The sequence below is a fragment of the Mastomys coucha genome, unplaced genomic scaffold (assembly GCF_008632895.1).
Source record: "Mastomys coucha isolate ucsf_1 unplaced genomic scaffold, UCSF_Mcou_1 pScaffold4, whole genome shotgun sequence".
Taxonomy (NCBI): domain Eukaryota; kingdom Metazoa; phylum Chordata; class Mammalia; order Rodentia; family Muridae; genus Mastomys; species Mastomys coucha.
The window spans coordinates 48896214-48914332 of NW_022196910.1; the positions used below are offsets into that span (position 1 = coordinate 48896214).

An 18119-nucleotide genomic window follows, 5' to 3' on the forward strand; every position below is an offset into this window, starting at 1 on the left:
GCACATACTGATTTTGATAGAGTGGCTGTTGTCAGTCTTAGTGACAGTGCCCTTTTCTTTCACAGTTATTATTAATTATTGTGTATGTGTGAGAATGCAGGTGTGTACATGCCAGTGTGTACATTAGTGTGTGTGTGCAGGTGTACATATGCCTATGCATGTATTAGTGTGTATATATGTATATACCTTTGTGTGTATTTGTGTGTGTGTATATGTGTGTATGGGTGTACATATGCCTATGCATGTATTAGTGTATATATATGTATATGTTTGTGCAGGTATACACATGACTATGTGTGTATTTTTGTGTGTGTGTGTATATGTGTGTATGGGTGTACACATGCCTATGCATGTATTAGTGTGTATATATGTATATGTATGTGCAGGTGTGCACATACCTATGTGTGTATTTGTGTGTGTGTATGGGTGTATATATGCCTATGTATGTATTACTGTATATGTATGTATATGTATGTAAAGTGTGCATATGTATAATACATGTATTATTGTATATGTATGTATATGTGTGTAGGTGTGCACATGCCTATGTGTGTATTTATTGGTGTGTATAGTTGTGCCCATACCTGTGTGTGTATTAGTGTGTGTGTGAAATGCAGGGATGCACAGGTCAATGCATGCATGTGGAGGTCAGAGACAGCTTTCTCTCTGGGTTCTCTCCCTTCACCATGGGCTCTAGGATGGAGCTCAGGTTAGCAGGTGCTCACAGCCAGTGCTTTTTACTGGTCAGCCATCCTGCTGGGCCTCTTCCTTTTCTTTAACTCAGGTGGAAGTATTTGTAGGCAAGAAAGGAACCACTGCTATCATGTCCACCACTTTTCTCCTGCAAAGATAACCAGAGCGCCAACATTATCCTTAATTAGAATCAACTGTGATCCAAACAGAAATGGAGGCCATTCTAAAAATGCCCATCTCATGAGTGGCCTTAGGAAATGAGGAATGGCACTCCAGGATTTCTGTAAAGTATGCTCTGTAAATGGCAGTGTGTGTGTGTGTCACAGCTCTGAAGGGGAGGAGAGAGGGGATTTCCTCGAGTTCTCCAAAGGCATCCCTTCAGTGGGTAAAGCATCTGCCACATCTCCTGTGCCAATGATGTTTTCTCTCATGAAATTATTAGAATAAAACTTAATTTTTCTTGTTTTTGCACAGCTAGAATGTTTTTTTATCCACACTGAAAAACAATACGGAACATAGGAGAAATGATCACTGACAGTTTCAGCCTCTAAAGACAATCCCCATGAGTTAAAAAGGGAGTTTGGACAGTAACCTCTGACTGCTGGATCTAAGGATTCTTCTAATTTCGGGCTCGTTTGCATTTAACAGTTCCAACATCGAAGTGGGAGCAAGTGAGGTGATGTGTTTTGCTTTCTTAAAGGATTATTTATTACTCTTACTTGTCTTTGTTTCTTGGAGTAGACAGTTCTTAAGGGCAGAGTAAACCTCCACCCAAACTCTCTCGCCCGCAAAGGTGTAAGAGACGGCAGACGTGAGGGACAAGGACAAGCAGGAGGTTGTAAAGTGTTCAGGGCTGAGTCAGACTGTCCACAGCATGTGCATTTTTTTTTTTTTTTTTTTTTTTTTAAAGAAAAGGATGTCCGTATTAAACAGGAGGCCCACAACCTCTAGAGTTTTGTTCTGGACGCATGAGAAGTTTAGCCCTGCGTGTTTTTTACACACTGATTCCTTAGGTTCCACATTCTTTAAGAAGAAGGCAGGGATTTCCGAATTCTCAGACAGTTCTTTTGTTACCTATGCCCATGACAAAGTGACAAAGGGACAGAGAACATTAATGTATTAACAAGGTAGCGGTGTACTTTGTATAGTTTAAAACAGAGCTTTCCCTACCACGTCAGCAAACGAGAAAATATTCTCCTCTGTTCTGCCTCCTGGACTAGGAAATAGTTGTCACCACTAAGTGTGAGGGGAGGTGTTTCCCCGCACCCAGTAGGCCCAGTTATGGGGCATGCATTAGTATAAAACTGCCATCGGAACTGGGTGAGTCTGTCATCTTTGCACGTGCGCCGTTGTCTTTGTGTGGAATTGTCGGCTTTATTTGCTTTTCCCTCCCACCCCTCCAGCCCCATGTTGAGAGCAAGGACTTTCTGCAGCTTTGTGCTTTGGACAAAGCCATCCGAGGTCAATAGCTGCACAGCTACAGACCCACTGTGTGTGCTTTGTTTTAACTTTTTAATGATTCTTTGTGAGTTTCACATCATGCACCCAATCCCTCTCATCTCACCACTTCCTTGTATCTGTCCTGTGCCCTTGCATCCTCTACACAAAATAAAACACACACACACACACACACACACACCAAAGCATGGAAAACATGTCATTGTGGGGGTTTAAGCCCGTGTTAGGAGACAGGAGAAACTGGGAGTTCTCTCATGGGGACTATGAAGGTAGTTGCCAGCAGGGAGCGAAGCAGGCGACTAACAAGTGCAATGGCTTTTCCCTTGGCCAGCCCTACTGTAATAAAGGCCTACTGCTGGAAGACACTGGTATACTGACTGGTTTTGTGTGTCAACTTGACACAGGCTGGAGTTATCACAGAGAAGGGAGTTTCAGTTGGGAAAGTGCCTCCATGAGATCCAGCTGTGGGGCATTTTCTCAATTAGTGATCAAGGGGTAGGGCTCATTGTGGGTGGTGCCATCCCTGGGCTGGAAGTCTTGGGTTCTATAAGAGAGCAGGCTGAGCAAGCCAGGAGAGGCAAGCCAGTAAGGAACATCACTCCATGGCCTCTGCATCAGCTTCTGCTTTTTGACCTGCTTGAGTTCCAATCCTGACTTCCTTTGTGATAACAGCAATGTGGAAGTAAGCCAAATAAACCCTTTCCTCCCCAACTTGCTTCTTGGTCATGATGTTTGTGCAGGCGTAGAGACCCTGACTAAGACACTGGGGCAGGAACACCACCCCCCCATCAGTTTACCCTTCCTGGCTAATTGCACACCTGTCCACATCTCTTAGTTTACTCAAGACCAAACTAAATTGACAACCACGATCACTCATCATAGCAGATTTGATGGTGATTGGCAGTTGGAATTTGAGGCTCAGCCACTCTAACTCTGAGCATGTCATAAGGGTAATTCAGGCCACTACAGTGGGTGGCTGCACTTGTCTTTACGGTGGCCAATATTTTTCAACGGTGGGCAGAACTTTCTGGGGGATATTTTTATATAATCCTTTCCAACCATTTTGCCATGTCAACCCAATTATAAATTAATCATTCTACATACATTTCTCAATTCCAGCCTTCAGATGAAGAAGAATTTTTAAAACTGAAAACCCGCATTTGACCTCTCTATAGATTTTATTTTACAGGCTCGTTTACTTAATGTGAGTCACTTGTGGAGTCCAAAGGTGATTCTGGAACAGGCAATTGGATTCGCCTTGCCCAGCTTCTCTGCTCGTCACTGCTTTATCTGTCTGGTGATGAACCTTAATAGGCCTGTTGTTAAATACAGTCCCATTCTTTTTGTTTTGGTTTCGAGGCCCTGGCTGCCCTGGAACTCACTATGTAGACCAGGGTGACCTCTAACTCGCAGATGTCCTCCCCCTCTGCCTCCCAGTGCTAGGATTAAGTAGGGATAGAGGAGCCAGGTATGGTAGGTCACATCTAGAATGTTGTAATGGTTTATATATGCTTGGCCCAGGGAGTGGCCCTTTTAGAAGTTGTGGCCTTGTTTGAGTGGGTATGGCCTTGTTGGAGTAGGTGTGTCACCATGGGTGCGGGCTTTAAGACCCTCATCCTAACTGCCTAGAAGTCAGTATTCTGCTAGCAGCCTTCAGATGAAGATGCAGAACTCTCAGCTCCTCCTGCACCATGCCTGCCTTGAAGCTGCCATATTCCTGCCTTGATGATAATGGACTGAACCTCTGAACCTGTAAGCTAGCCCCAATTAAATGTTGTCCTTATAAGAGTTGCCTTGGTTATGGTGTCTGTTCACAGCAGTAAAACCCTAACTTAAGACGCATATGGAAGGCTGCGACAGGATTGCAAGTTTGAGGCCATCCTGTGTTACATAGCAAGACCCAGTCTTAAAAAGGAAATATAATGAAAGCTAAAACCAAACCAATAAAAACAATAAGAACAGAAGACTGACCCCTGGAATGGGTGTGTATAGCAGGTTGTGGCAGGCTGAGACTACTGGATCAAGGGTAGCACAAAGGTGCAGAACATGGTGATCTTTCCAGAACAATCTTCCTGTGTCACATGGACATCTGCTTCCAGTAAGCAGCCTGTGAGCCCATCCTTCTGTCAGGAAAGTGAGCACTAGAGAAGGAGATCCAAGAGTAGCATCAAGTGAGTGACAGTGGTTTCAGAGTCTTCCGGGAAGAGTTCTTGCCTCCTGATGGGAAGAAACTCACTGTACCTTTGGGTAGGCCTTCTGACCAGTCAGTGGTCTAGACATCCTTCCATCAGGAGCTGGAAACAATTGCAGAATCATCTATTTTTTCATTAATTCCTCTGCATTTAATGACTTTTGTATATGAAACCCAAGGTTTAATTAGGCAACATGCCTGCGATAGAAGTCTAGGTAGCAATAGAAACCAAAGAACTTCTGGCTTAACTCCTGGTTGGTGTTTTCCTCTTGTGCTGGGGACTGGACTTGGGCTGAAATGGCATACCCTCTCAGCCCTAGTGTTTCTTGATAAAAACACATTGCATTAATGATTGGTACACCTTTTTTCTAGTACATATTTTATACTTCAATCAAAAATGAGTTCTGATTGATATATTTCTTTAAAGCATCCTATTTGACAGTTTTCAACATCTGGTATGTGACTGCTTCAATTTGATCTGGAAGAGTTGGCTTTTATGTTTGAAATTGAAATGTTGATACCTGGGCAAATCTAAACAGAATCAACACTGAGGATTCTACTTCAGTATATTAAAATGAGACAAAGACTAGTTTGACAGGACTTAGTGTGGGAAGGACTTTATGCCTCTCCTTTCCCCACACAGGTGTCCCCAAGACACCTCTGACAGCCACAGCTCCTCAGAGAGAGCTGTGTATAGGAGGCCTCACTTTCAAACACATGAACAAAAATGAATATGAAACAAAAACCTTTTCTTAAAAGTAGGAGCCAGGTGTTGTGGTAATATTTTTAATCCTGGCAGAGGCAGACAGATCTTAATGAGTTGAGGCCAGCCTGATCTACATAGTGAGTTCCAGGATATCCAGGGCTACATAGAAAGACCCTGTCTCAAACAAAACAAAATCAATCAAACAAACAAACAAACAAAAACCAGCTAAAATTTCACATTCTTTAATGCAACCCAACTCTCCAGGGGAACAGGAGTGAAAAAGGAACAGACAGGACAGTGACAGCAAATCACGAGCAGACAAAGGCATCCAGAACTATCATATTTATTATAAAGCTACATCTTGAAGAACAAACCCGACCGTATACTGAAGCCTGTAATGGTACATGCCAAAAATGTACTGTACTAGACAGAAAAGTGCATCGTCACGACAAATTAACAAAACCTCTTCTTTTCTTCCAGGACTGTAAAAGCATCCCTTTTCTCCTCACCTCAGAGACGAGGGGCATGTGAAGGAGAGCTGGTATAGAGAGAGCAAGGGGACAGTATGACAGTGGCAGTGTGGGTGGGGCATGGTAGGAAGGTTGGATCAGATGGCAGGGAGTCACTGCGGGGTGAGAAAGGCACAGTCACGTCTAGGAGGGCAACAAGACAGTGCGATAATCCACATGGATGCGAGATGCACATGACAGAGGTACAGGAGGGTGATGGGGGTGGGGAGAGGCTGGGAACAGGCAGAGGGGGTTTCAGAACACTGTGGTGGGTGGCAGGAAATGAAGGAAGTGGGCGGGACCTAGTGGGCAACAGTCCAAGAGCTAGGCTAAATGCTAAGATAGGAAGGCACTTTCACATGTACATACTACAGATGTACATTGACACACTTCGGTAACCATCACAAGCAGAAAGCTACCGGTACTGCAACTGACCAAACCGACAGGGAAGGACAATACTGGTTTAGTTATGTGGGCAGGAGTTATCGTTCAGAATGCAGGGACAGAGCAATCTCTCCTGCGACATGGCCACCTACTACGTTTTCAATATCTACAATCACCATCATACTACACACGGAACCTAGGTGAACGCTCTACGGAGGGGCATCCACGAATGCACGGTTTATATAGTTTTCCTTTACTAGTTTCTAAGGTAAGCATATGGAACCCGGAACGGGTATTTAAACATACAAAATTTCCTATGTAATTTAAAGATACAGTTACCCATTTTGATTATACCACTGAGACTTTTTAAAATTTATTTAAATAAAGTATACTAGGACGAGCTCAGTCTCTGGCTTTACAGTCTGTGCCAAAGTCATCTGCTGCAAGCCTGAGGCTCCAGCCCGCTGGAGCTTGAGGGGAACTCTCAGCTCAGGGGTCAATCTCAAGTAGGGGGTTCTATTTGCACTTCCAGGCTCTCAGTGGTGGATACCAGAGATGGCACCCCAAATGCAGTTCCTGCATTTATGGTCTTTTCTACTGTGGCCAGGAAAAAATATCAACCCAGACTCTCAATGGACTCATGACCTCCTGTTGGATTTCAGATGCTAAATCACAGCTCCTTCAGCATGTAGACATAGAGGCTGAGCAATCCGAAATGCTAAGACAACTACCACTAACCCAGCTTTTTAGTTAAATAATAGAGCCACTTGGAGAATGGTAAATGCAGAGACAGAAAACTCAAGAGAGACCATCTGACCCTTGGGAGCTCTTTATCCATTGGTATTTACTCATGACTATGGTAGTTGAATGAGTGGGACCTCACTATGAATTGTTCTGTGGCTGGCTCGTGGGACACCAGTGTCAGATTATGTTGTGTGAATGTAAGGAAAACTGTTGAACAATTGTGTGGCATGTGACAAGAACTCAAGCTTTACACGGTGCCCTCAGCAGTTTGGAATCTTATGTGACACTCCTCAGAGAATGTGCAGCATGTTTCTAGCAACCCATTCCTCAAACCAACTCACACAACAGGGTTTTGCAAATCTCCATCATGGTTGTATGGATGGGATGAAAACTCGTGGTTCTATTAGCTATGAATCTTTAGTGCATGTGGAGTCAGGTATCGCTGTGCACTGTCATCTGCTTGTCAAATACTCCCATCCCTAAAGTGCATATGGACTGTGAGACTTAGAAATGGGGGAGAAGAGAGAGCACCTTGGGGTTCATTTCCTTCCTTTCCTTGTACCTTCCTGCTGGGCTACATCTGTGGTTTAAACCAGGCCCTGCAAGGTGACCTCCTCAGCAGCTGCAGCTTTTAGGGTCCTCTGTGAAGGGGGATACCTTACTTTAAACTATTCTGTGCATGGCTCAATGGGTGCTAAAGTCGAAGGGGAAAACATAGGTCTGTTGAGCCATCTCTAAAGAAAGAAATGACTGGTGAGTGCTTATGTGGCGACCATCTACACTCTCTGTTTTCAGTTTGTGAGAAAAGTAAGCCTGGAAATGGTAACAGGTACAGGAGAGAAGACAGAGAAGATAAAGGAGAGATGGAGTCAACTGGGAGCTATTTCCTAGAGGAAGAGGCCCCAGCAGTGTATAAAAGCATGGCTTCTGTTATTCAAGTCAGCAGAGTCCTGACCCAGAGGGTAGAAAGGCATAGATGGAGCACAGAAGGCCTGGCACTCAGAGATGGCAGTGGGGGTGGGGTGGATGGAGAAGATTGCCTGGATGCTGTCTAAGGAAGTAAGATCTGAAAATCTAAAATTAAAGCCTAAAAAAGCATTTAAAAACGAACACAAAAGGCAGCCAGGTTTCTCCTGCCTTCTGTTGGTGTTGTCCATCAAGGAATGGAAAAATGGTTCTAAGAATTATTATTGTTTTCTAAATAAGTGGTGGGCTCATTTAGGAGACAATAAACTTCCAAGGAGACCAGCAGTCAGTACTAGTCAAAGGGCAGTCCTGGCTGGATCTCTGTGGTTTCTTTTTAAAAATGGTCAGAAAGAATGGTTCTGTAAAATTCGAGGTTTAAAACCTTACCTACCATACCTGAAGTACCTGGGGATAGGGAGTATGTCTTCAGTACATTTGGGAAATGAGGAGAGTGACTTAGGAAGGGAATATTTCATCAATACTAGTGGAATGACTAGACTGGCAAACTGAGGTAGCCATTGGTTACGATCTTGACTTTAGCGCAGGTCTTGGTTGGTTTCTGCAGGAGTTGTTGTCAGTGCTGTGCTACTCTTAGGTGGGCAAGGAAAAGGCTGCCAGTTTGAAATTAGACCTAGACGGTAATTAGTGGTGGGTGGGTGGGTCCTAAGGGGTTTGCTTTGAGCCTTCAGTTTGCTTTATCAGAAAGTTTGGTACTAATGTAGATGTCAGCTGCTACAGCTAGGAAAATTGTGATTTGTACCTTAGTGAAAACAGTTGTGTCCAGAATGATCTTGGGGGTGAGGACTGGGATATACAGCTCAGTGGTAGTGTATACTTAGCATGCAAGCGGTCCCTGTCAGTCCCCAGAACCAAACAAACACAAATCTACCATATTTTTTTTTAAGATAGAGGAAAAATATAGTATATATGAAAAAGAAAAATGGCTATATGCTAAAATACCAGGGAAAGAGGTCCCCAATTGAGCCCATCAGACTACAGGAGTTCTGTAGAGATCATAATGCAAACTCCAAAAAGCAAACACAAACAGGAGGAGAACAGAAGTCATGGTTCTGAGGTACGAAACTGGGAAGGCACCATCCTGGTACCACAAGGTCATCTTCCCGTGGTGGCCTCACATGGCTCTCGATCAGTACCATAGCCAGTTGTGGCTTGGCTCAGAGCTGTGGCTAGCAGAGCTGGGGCTTCCAATTAGGGACCATGAGCCTTTGTGGCATAAAGGAACCAAGGTAATTTAGTCACAACATCAGTGGACCAAGGATTAATTTCCTGTTTGGTTGTATCCATTGCCATCGTGGGGTTTAGGGGAAGGCAGACATATTTCTCAGGCAGTTATTGAACACATCTGCAGAGGTTTGTGGTGTAACCAGAAAGTCCTTTCCATCTGGCTCCTCTAGTCCTTTTTAAGTGTAGGGGATGGACTTGGACTTCTCTGGGGCCTGTTTGAATTCTTTGAGGGAGCAATGTCAACAGCCTTCGAGAAGGTTTCCCTTACTGCCTTTTCCAGGCTCTGTTCAAGCAACATCTGAGTGTCTTCTACACCCTTCCACAGAGTCTTTAACCTGGATCCAGGGAGATGACTTTTATGGGAGGGTCCATCATTGAACTCCTTCAAGCCATGAACTGAAGGTCCCACGGGAGCCTCCCTCTGTGACCTTCATCAGGTTTGGGTTGCCACTCTGGACAGGGTTAGAGGTGCTTGTTGTCAGTTACTAGGCATTGAGTGTTCTCCCCACAAGTGTCACAGATCACGGCAGGTGATGACACTCCAGTACGACCTGGATTCAGTTTCTCTTGCTTCCGGGACACTCACCTGGGCTACACTAAGTCTGAAGCCATGTGCTGTGTTGGGTGAGGTGTTGCCTTCATTACAAGGGTGCAGCATTGGATTTTTCAAGTACGTCTAAGTGTTTCTATTGTCTTTAAAATGACATATGTCCAGTTATTAAAAAAAATTACAAAATACAAATGCCCGTCTTATTTAGCTATCCCCAGACATCATTACATTCGACACAATATAGAAAAGCCAAAGGAGATCCAGTTATAAGCGCAAGACTGAAGAAGGTTGTGGATCACCAATTCTTGCCTCTTAATTCATGTTCACCGTCAGAGCCCCCCCTCCCCCCTCATGACCTCTACTTTTACATCGTGCAAGACTTGTCTGTGGGACCCTGGGAAGGTGCGGCAGGTCCTACAGTAGGATTTGTTTTTGGAAGAACAGCGGGCTTTGGCCTAAGGGCTGGGGGCTTCAGCTGGACGCCCATCCTGGGTGCCACCATAGGCTTGAAAGTACTCATTGTATCACTGGAGGAGCTGGTGCTCCTGCGAATCTGAGGCTCTGAGCCCCTGAGGGTGACGTTGTGCAGCGGGCTGAGCGATTCTGTGGAAGTTGCAGGGATTGGCGAGTTTTTCACTTGCTCCAAGGTGTCTAGCACGACATCGGGGGTGTGCTTAACCGTGCTCTGCCTCTCTAGCTCACGGAGTTCATTCAAAGCAGTGTTCATGGTCTCTTCAATATCCTGTGGAGAAAATTAAGAGAGAAAAGGAGAGACTGGTGATTGCAGAAACAAAGCAGAGAGTGTGAATATTTGAACTTTACATACACCACCACCTTGTGCATCCGGGTTGACTCTAAATAATCTAGAGACTTAGAAGCAAAGCACATTGAGTCACAGATCAAACAACTGTCATTCTGAGGTACTAGGCAACCTACTGAGAGCTCCCTGCCTTGTACGTGATTGATCAGAATTCTGTTTCATCTTTGTGTGCGTTTGCATGTGTGCTGGTGGACCGGCCGGCTTGAGGTCAACCTCAGGTGTTGTACTTCAGGTGTTGACCCTTTTGTTTTAAAATGAGAGTGTCTCACTGGCCTGGAACTCACTGTTTAAGATAAGCTGACTGGCCAGCAGAACCTAGAGATCTTCCTGTTTCTGCCTCCCCAGCACTGGTCTTAAAAGTGCACACTATCACACCTTGATTTGGAACCTTTGTTCTGAGAATGGAACACACATCCTCTTGACATATATACCAAAGTGAAAACCCCACTCATAAGTACCAGAATGTAAGTATTAAAATGTAAAACACTTAGTCAGAAAGCTGTACTATAGGTGTGTGTAGTGACCAGCCTAGGTTATGATATACTTCCATTGCCTGGTGTGCTTATTACGTCTTTGTGCTGGGATCATTCAAGTTATTTTCTAATTAATAGTATTTGAATATTTAATATTAAACATTGTAGTTTTAATGGCACGCTACTGCCTTAGCCTGGGAGCTGTAACCGAGGTACCAGCCCCTCCTGGCTTAGCTCTAGGATCAACACCACACCAGCATTGACCCAGCTTCTCTTTCCTACCTGCCTTTGCTCCTGGAGGGAATCTCATTACCAACCACTCCGGAGAACCTTGAATCTTCAGATAAAAGATACACACTGCTTTGTTACCTTTAGAACTTGCCTCTAGGCACAATTGCTGGGTGCACATACCTCCTGCCTGGAAATAAAAGCCCTTATCATTTATTATCTCCATCTCTCCTTCTGCCCTAAGCTTAATGGCTTACATGAGCTAGTGCCCCCTACCCCCAACATCCTTTGCCCCTGCTCATAGTGGCTGCAGGCCCCAGCTTCCCCGAGACCTTACGAGATTGCTGCTTTCTTCTTGTTCAAAAGTGTGGCAGAAAAAGCCCCTCTCTCCTTCCCTGTGTCTCCTTTTTCTCTTGGGACCTGGAAGTCCTACCTGTGCCTTTCCTTCCAGCAATTGTCCCTTGGCTTTCTTTATTGACAAATCAAAAACCAATTGGGGAACAAGACCTTACTGACAGAACCTCCCCTTACAAAACAGTATCAGTTATGGAACACTAGAAGCTACTATCCTGACCTCCTCGAACACCTCCTCTACTTCATAACTGTTCTCATTCCAAACCAGCCCCACCCCTCCTAGCCTCTATGTTACCTATGGACTCCATATTTTCCCATGATCTCTCAGAACGAGGTAGTTGCTTCCTTCTCTTTACTGGGCACGCCCCCACCCCCAAGTACCTCTTTTGCTGGCCTGCGGGGGAGGCTTTTATTTCTCATTCTGAGAAGTGGCTTTGAGAAAAGAGAAGTCTTTTCTTCCCCCCTTTCAATGTTTAAGATATGGCATTCTAGATGGCTCTGCTGAGAAATCTGCACTAGGTTTTAGGATCCCTCATATGGGATTTGACTTTATTCTCTTGTTGCTTTTACTATCCTTTATTTATTTATTTATAAACTTTGATTGGAATGCTCATTGGAGAAGACATCTTGGGATTGAGTATAATCAGGGAACTTGAATTTCACAGAGCTGGACTTCTACATTTTTCTCAAAATTCGGGAAGTTCTCATCTGTTATTAGTTGCTTTCTACTAATAACAATAATTTAATAAAATTATTAATAAAATAATTTTTTTCTCTGTGGCTATTCCTTCTGAAATTCCCACGATGTGGGTATTACCTATTTAATTGTATCCTAGAAGTCTCTAGAGCCTTCCCCACTTTTTACTGTCCTGTTATTTTGCTTTGGCTGGGTCCATTCAGAGGCCCATCTTGAATTCCTGGACTCACTCTGTAGTTTCAGTGCAGTCTTATATTGTGGCTCTCCATTGTATTCTTTTCTTCTTTCTTTTTAAATCCCACTTGCTGAATTCTTCAGGTGTGAGGGTTTTTGTCTGTGTTTTGTCTCATGATCTCTATGTCTTTGTTGATTTTTATCACTTAGGTCATGGAAGGCGTCTGTGAGTTCTCTGTGTCATTCATATTCTCTTGTTCTCTATTCTGTTATGGTCATTATCTTGAGTTTGTTTTCAAGCCTGTACATTTCCTTTCCTTTGGGATCTGCTAACAAATGTTACTGTGGTCTGATCCTTTTCATATATTGTTGGTTCCTTTGTTGATATTTTTTTCTATCTAGTGTACTATTCATATCATCAAGTTTTATAGGTTATTTATTCTTTTTAGAGGGGCCTCATACCTGTGGATGGGGCTTAACCCTGTGTATGGGTGTTTGAGCTTTGGTTAGGTATGTTGTTGCCCCTAATTCTAGATGGACTCACTGATGGGGCTATAATCCATCAGTGGGTGTATGCAGGCATGTGGGCTATAGCTGTCTGACCCTTGGTAGGCGGAGCTTCCACCTGGCTGTTGGGCATGGCTCTTGCATGTGTGGGGAAGTAGGACTAGGCCTGGATGTCTGTGGACCAGTGTAACATAGGCATGGGTCTTATATGCAGTGTGTCATTAGGTAGACTAATGGGAACATCAGGTTGCTGCCTGAATGGCCACTGGACCAAATATAGGCACACTTGATGTGCTGCTAACTTGTTTGCCAGCTGGCCCTCTGAACAAATCACTTGCTGCCTGGGTGTGGAAGCTCAATATGAATTTGACAGTTGAAATTTTTGTCTGCTGGGCCTAGGCTCTGAGTAGCCAGGGTTATGATGCTGTAGCCAGTTGGGTGAGCATGATAGATGGCAGCAGAGACACAGAAAAGGAGATAGATGACTGTGTGGTCACTGGGCATTAGAGAAAACACTCTACTTAGGGTTCAGTTCTAAGGTGGAGGGAGCTTAGGTCAGCTGCAGTAGCAATGGGAAATTCCCAGGTCAACTTACGTTCTCCCATGACAAGTTCATCTTAGCTCTGAATCCATTAGGAGGGGGAGACAGGATATGTACTGGCTAGTTTTTATGTCAATCTGAAAAGGCTAGAGTAATTTTGAAAGAAGGCACCTCAGTTGGGAAAAATACCTCTGCTGGATCGGCTGTTTTGCATTTTCTTAATCAGTAATTGAAGGAGGATGACCCAATCCCTTGTGGGTGGTGGTGCATCCCTAAGCAGGTGGTCTTGGGTGGTATAAGCAAGCAGGCTGAACCAGGCAGTGGTGGCACATGCCTTTAATCCCAGCACTTGGCAGGCAGAGAGAGGCAGGCAGATTTCTGAGTTTGAGGCCAGCCTGGTCTGCAGAGTGAGTTCCAGGACAGCCAGAGCTATACAGAGAAACCCTGTCTTGAAAAACAAAGCAAAACAAAACAAAAAAAGCAAGCAGTGAGAAGCAAGCCAGTGAGCCTCTGCATTAGTTCCTATCTCCTTTGAGTTCTCACGCTGAAGTCCTTGGATGCTAGACTACAAACTGTGACTTAAAATAGCCTCTTTCTTCTGCAAGTTGCTTTTGGTTATGGTATTTTATCACAACAATAGGAAGAGTAAGACAGAGTAGGAGAGACAGGGGCCTCACTTCTCCCCTAGAAGGGCCTCTCTCAGCTTTAGACTTAAGTCATTAATGCTTTCCTGGGGAGCACATCTGCACTGCTTCCTTGCTTCCTTAGCCATTCAGGTTGGATGAATCTGTTTCCTATTCCTTATCATGGCTCCTCCCCTTCTGTGGAGGAGGGGCAGGGACCAGCAACAGGTAATCCTATTTTTGTCTTCTTTCTCATATTATGAAAAACATGAGGATCAAAGTGGAAGTACATTTGCCATGCTTACATACGTACGAGGAAGGCTGTAAAGGACGGGATCTTATGTGTGCGTGTGCCTGGCTGACTGAAAAAAAAAAAGCAAAATTATGTATAATAAACCTGCCAGATGTACAACCTTGACAAAGGCCACTGCACTTTTACACAGAAAATGTTGTAAGGACATCTGCCTAGCAACTGTCTGTCCGACCTTGGATGGATGCCAGCTTGGACATCTCTTTATCCTGGTAGCCAAGGATTATTCTTTCATGACAATGCATTTCTCTTCATTTCACCTTTGAAATGTTTCTGTGTCTCCACATCCTTGAGTTTGCTCCTGGTTTACTATAAGGACACATTCCCAAGCAACGCTCTGCCATTCCCCAAGACACACCACCAGTCTTAGAGCATCCCTGGTTGTCATTTAGGCTGACAGTGTAGAAACATGACATACTTTTTGCAAGGCATTAGGTTCTCTATGGCTACCATTTAGTGAATCACCCTCTAGCTGGAATGCTGTGAGCAAGGGCTGGGCTGTCTGTTCTTCTGAGAAAAAACACAGTGCTAGTAGTGTTTCATCGAGTATGAAAGTTAATACTGCTATGCCAATGCACGCTTTTAACCACTGAGCTCATGGAAATTCTATGTGTGGGTACAAAAGTATTTTACTTTGTCTTTCTCATAGTCATTAACTAACATTGGTATGTACAAGTTATAGTGTTCTACAACACAGTAGGGCAACTATAGTTCAGAATTATAGTTGATCAAGAGCCAAATACAAAGAGGGAAATATCCAAGGAAGCTGTAAAGCTCACTTGATAACTTCACATTGCATACAAATACCAAATTATTATATTGCATCCTATAATATGTAAAGTCCTTATATCAATAAAAAGAATTAAAATAGAAATGCATTACATTTAGAAAAAATACTGATCTTCTTGTATTTATCACTTACGTTGTCAAATTAAATATATCATTTAAAAATGATAAAGGGAGATGTAAAGGGAGAACTACCGAAAGTTATTTCAAAGAGAAAAGTATCTTACCATTGAAGAATTGGTAAAGATAATGCATGATCTCTCTCTCTCTCTCTCTCTCTCTCTCTCTCTCTCTCTCTCTCTCTCTCTCTTCCACAAAAATGGATACCACTCAGAACTGAAAGGAATCTTGGCAAATGCAACAGTGTGTGTGCTCCTTGAGGACATTGTGCTATATGGAATTGGACAGCAGCAGACATGTAAACATTGTGCTCTACATGGATGAGGTACGTGACATGGCCAGATTCACAAAAACAGAAGAGGGTGGGTGCCAGGGCTGTGGGAAGGGGGCATGGGAGAAAGTTCTAGAGGGTTATTTCATAAGTGTGGAAATATTCTTTACTAAATTATCTATACTTAAAAATAGTCAAGACAGCAAAATTTATGATTTTTCTTTAAACCAGGAGTTCAAAACAGGCAGGGTTGAGACAGGGTGCAGAACCTGCCCTGTTCTAATGGAAACACTTTTTCTCTTTGTTCCCAGGACCCCTTTTGTGCACCTGGACCATAATCCCTACTCCCCCCACAGTGTGCCCGCCTCCCTTGTCTTCTCCCAGCTGTACTGGCAGCAGCTTGAGAAAGAAGCTGCATGGAACCTGTCCATCAAGAAAGCCTATCACAGGTCCCGAGGTACTGTCAGTGCTCAACAAGCATTTGCTAAATGAAGAAGCAAAGCTCTGGTATTAAATCACAGTATCCAATAAAGAATAAACTGGAGCACGACATGATGTTCCTCTATAGACAGGACACGCTCCCATTCAGTCTGCTGCAGGGATCCCACTGATTTGTTTAACAAAAGAACAAGCATGTTTTTGCATGAGCATCATCACTGTGAAATGCTCATTCGTCCCTATGGGAATCATTGAAGGTTGGAGATGGGAGGATGGATAAAAGACAGAACTGGAAGCCATTTTCCAGGGTGAAGAACACTTTTCAACAATTACTTTCATATGTAATTTCCTTTACTGATAAACATTTGGAACAAAACCCAAGTATTTGCCCCAGACAGATGGTAAAGAATTCTGTTTACCTGTTTGCATTTGTTTTTATGTTTTAAGATAAAAGGATTTCCTGGTTCTGGCAGCAATAGAGTTAAACAGCTTATTATGTGTCTTTTTACCCTCAAGCTCCTAAGCCTGTCTCTAAACTCAATCAGATTTCACCTGCTTCTTACAGCAATGCTTCTCAAAGCATGACCCTCAGCTACAGTCAAATGGAACTAGTCCTATAGGTCTCAAAAGGCCTGGCATAATCCTCTAACTAGACTCAAAGGTCAAGTCTTTTTTTTTTTTTTTTACTGAGCAATTGCCCTATACTTACAATTCATTTAATTGTTTATAAATTCATGAAACTATTCCAATAGCCTAATTTACCATCTAGAATTCTTCATCACTAGGACACTAAAACAGTTTGGGACTAGGTCAACTAGGATTCCTGGGGGTGTTTTGTGTTTTAAAATAATCTGTTTTCTTGTTAACAGCGGGAGACAGCTGAGACTCCTCTTGTCCAGCACCAAATCTATCACTTTCCACTGCTCACTACAAAGACATGTTCTGAACCAGGATAGAGTGGGCACACTCATTCATCCCGGCATACTTGTGTCTTGTCAATTCTTATCATTAGAGATAAACTACAGAGGGCCTCTATGTAGTCTGTGCTGGGAAGGGAAGATACTGTATTCAAGAGGTTCATGGGATACATTACTGCCCTTTAAATGGCTAACCAGGATTGAATACATTATTTATCGACTAATCTGTCAGTTGCTAACTTGAAAAGTGTTACCTTTGCTTTCTACTGCTTTATCTTGTATCTTAGTTCTCCATTCTGCTCTCACCATTGGTCTGTTGTGCAAGCTTTAGAATGTACTGTGCTCTGTTAGCAGGTCCTTCCCATTCCTTTTCAATATTTCCCTGGCTATTCACCAATGATGGGCATGGATGTCCTGGTGTACTGGCTGGTTTTGTGTGTCAACTTGACACAAGCTGGAATTATCACAGAGAAAGAAGCCTCCCTTGAGGAAATGAGATCTAGCTGTAAGGCATTTTCTGAATTAGTGATCAAGAGTGGGAGGGCCCATTGTGGGTGGTACCAACCCTGGGCTGGTAGTCCTGGGTTCTATAAGAAAGCAGGCTGAGCAAGCCAGGGGAAGCAAGTCAGTAAGGAACATCCCTCCATGGCCTCTGCATCAGCTCCTGTTTCCTGACCTGCTTGAGTTCCAGTCCTGACTTCCTCTGATGATAGCAGTGTGGAAGTATAAGCTGAATAAACCCTTTCCTCCCCAACCTGCTTCTTGGTCATGATGTTTGTACAGGAATAGAAATCCTGAATAAGATACCTGGATCCTACCTTTCAGCTCTTTAAATCAATATGAGTCTAATATGCCGGGCGTCTTCTAGTAACACACGGATCATGGTGAGAGAGTTTAGACAGTGAGCACGTTTCCTTTGTTTTCTTTAGTAGTTTCTATATTTTGATAACATTTAAAGACTCTAAGTCTTTCATATTGCCTTCATTCCACCCGAGAACTTAGAATACAATATGCAGTTAACAGCACTATACCTGAGCAATTGTCTCAGGGTCCAGTGGCTTGTGGTCATTGAAGCCGGTGTACTGCCCTGATGATGTGGACCTCCGGATAGGAGGGCTGTCCATCTTCTTGAGGGACTCATGCCGGCTGATGTTGGTCAGGCTGCCATGGCCTGGCCTGCGCCGCCTCTCAGGACTGTCATTATTGAGGGCACGGTTCTGCAACAGGCCCCTGGGGTGACTGGCTAGGTTTGGGGATCCCAGATCAATTGAGGAGTTAGACAGAGCATGCGGGGGATGCAGGGGACAATGGCCATCACTGGTCCTGCCAGGACGTCTTCCCGGAGGGGGTGGCTCTCCTCTCTTTCTTTGTCTACACGTTCAGAGAAGAAAGAGAAAACAGAAGAGCTTTTGAC

The 18119-nt window shown here is 43.8% G+C and overlaps 1 protein-coding gene across 3 annotated transcripts in view; it reads right to left on the reverse strand.

Annotated features, from left to right (window-relative positions):
* Positions 1-5375: 5375 nt before the first annotated feature.
* Positions 5376-18119, reverse strand: part of Srgap1 (SLIT-ROBO Rho GTPase activating protein 1) — a 297115-nt gene continuing 284371 nt past the window's right edge. For 2 of the 3 annotated variants that reach the window (XM_031348981.1, XM_031348982.1), the window contains exons 21-22: positions 17737-18076; positions 5376-10188 (exon numbers count right to left, since the gene is read on the reverse strand). In XM_031348981.1, the coding sequence (XP_031204841.1) occupies positions 9811-10188; positions 17737-18076 (718 nt within the window). In that variant the 3' untranslated portion in view covers positions 5376-9810. The remainder of the gene's footprint in view (positions 10189-17736; positions 18077-18119) is intronic. The other variant, XM_031348983.1, reaches the window with a different exon arrangement.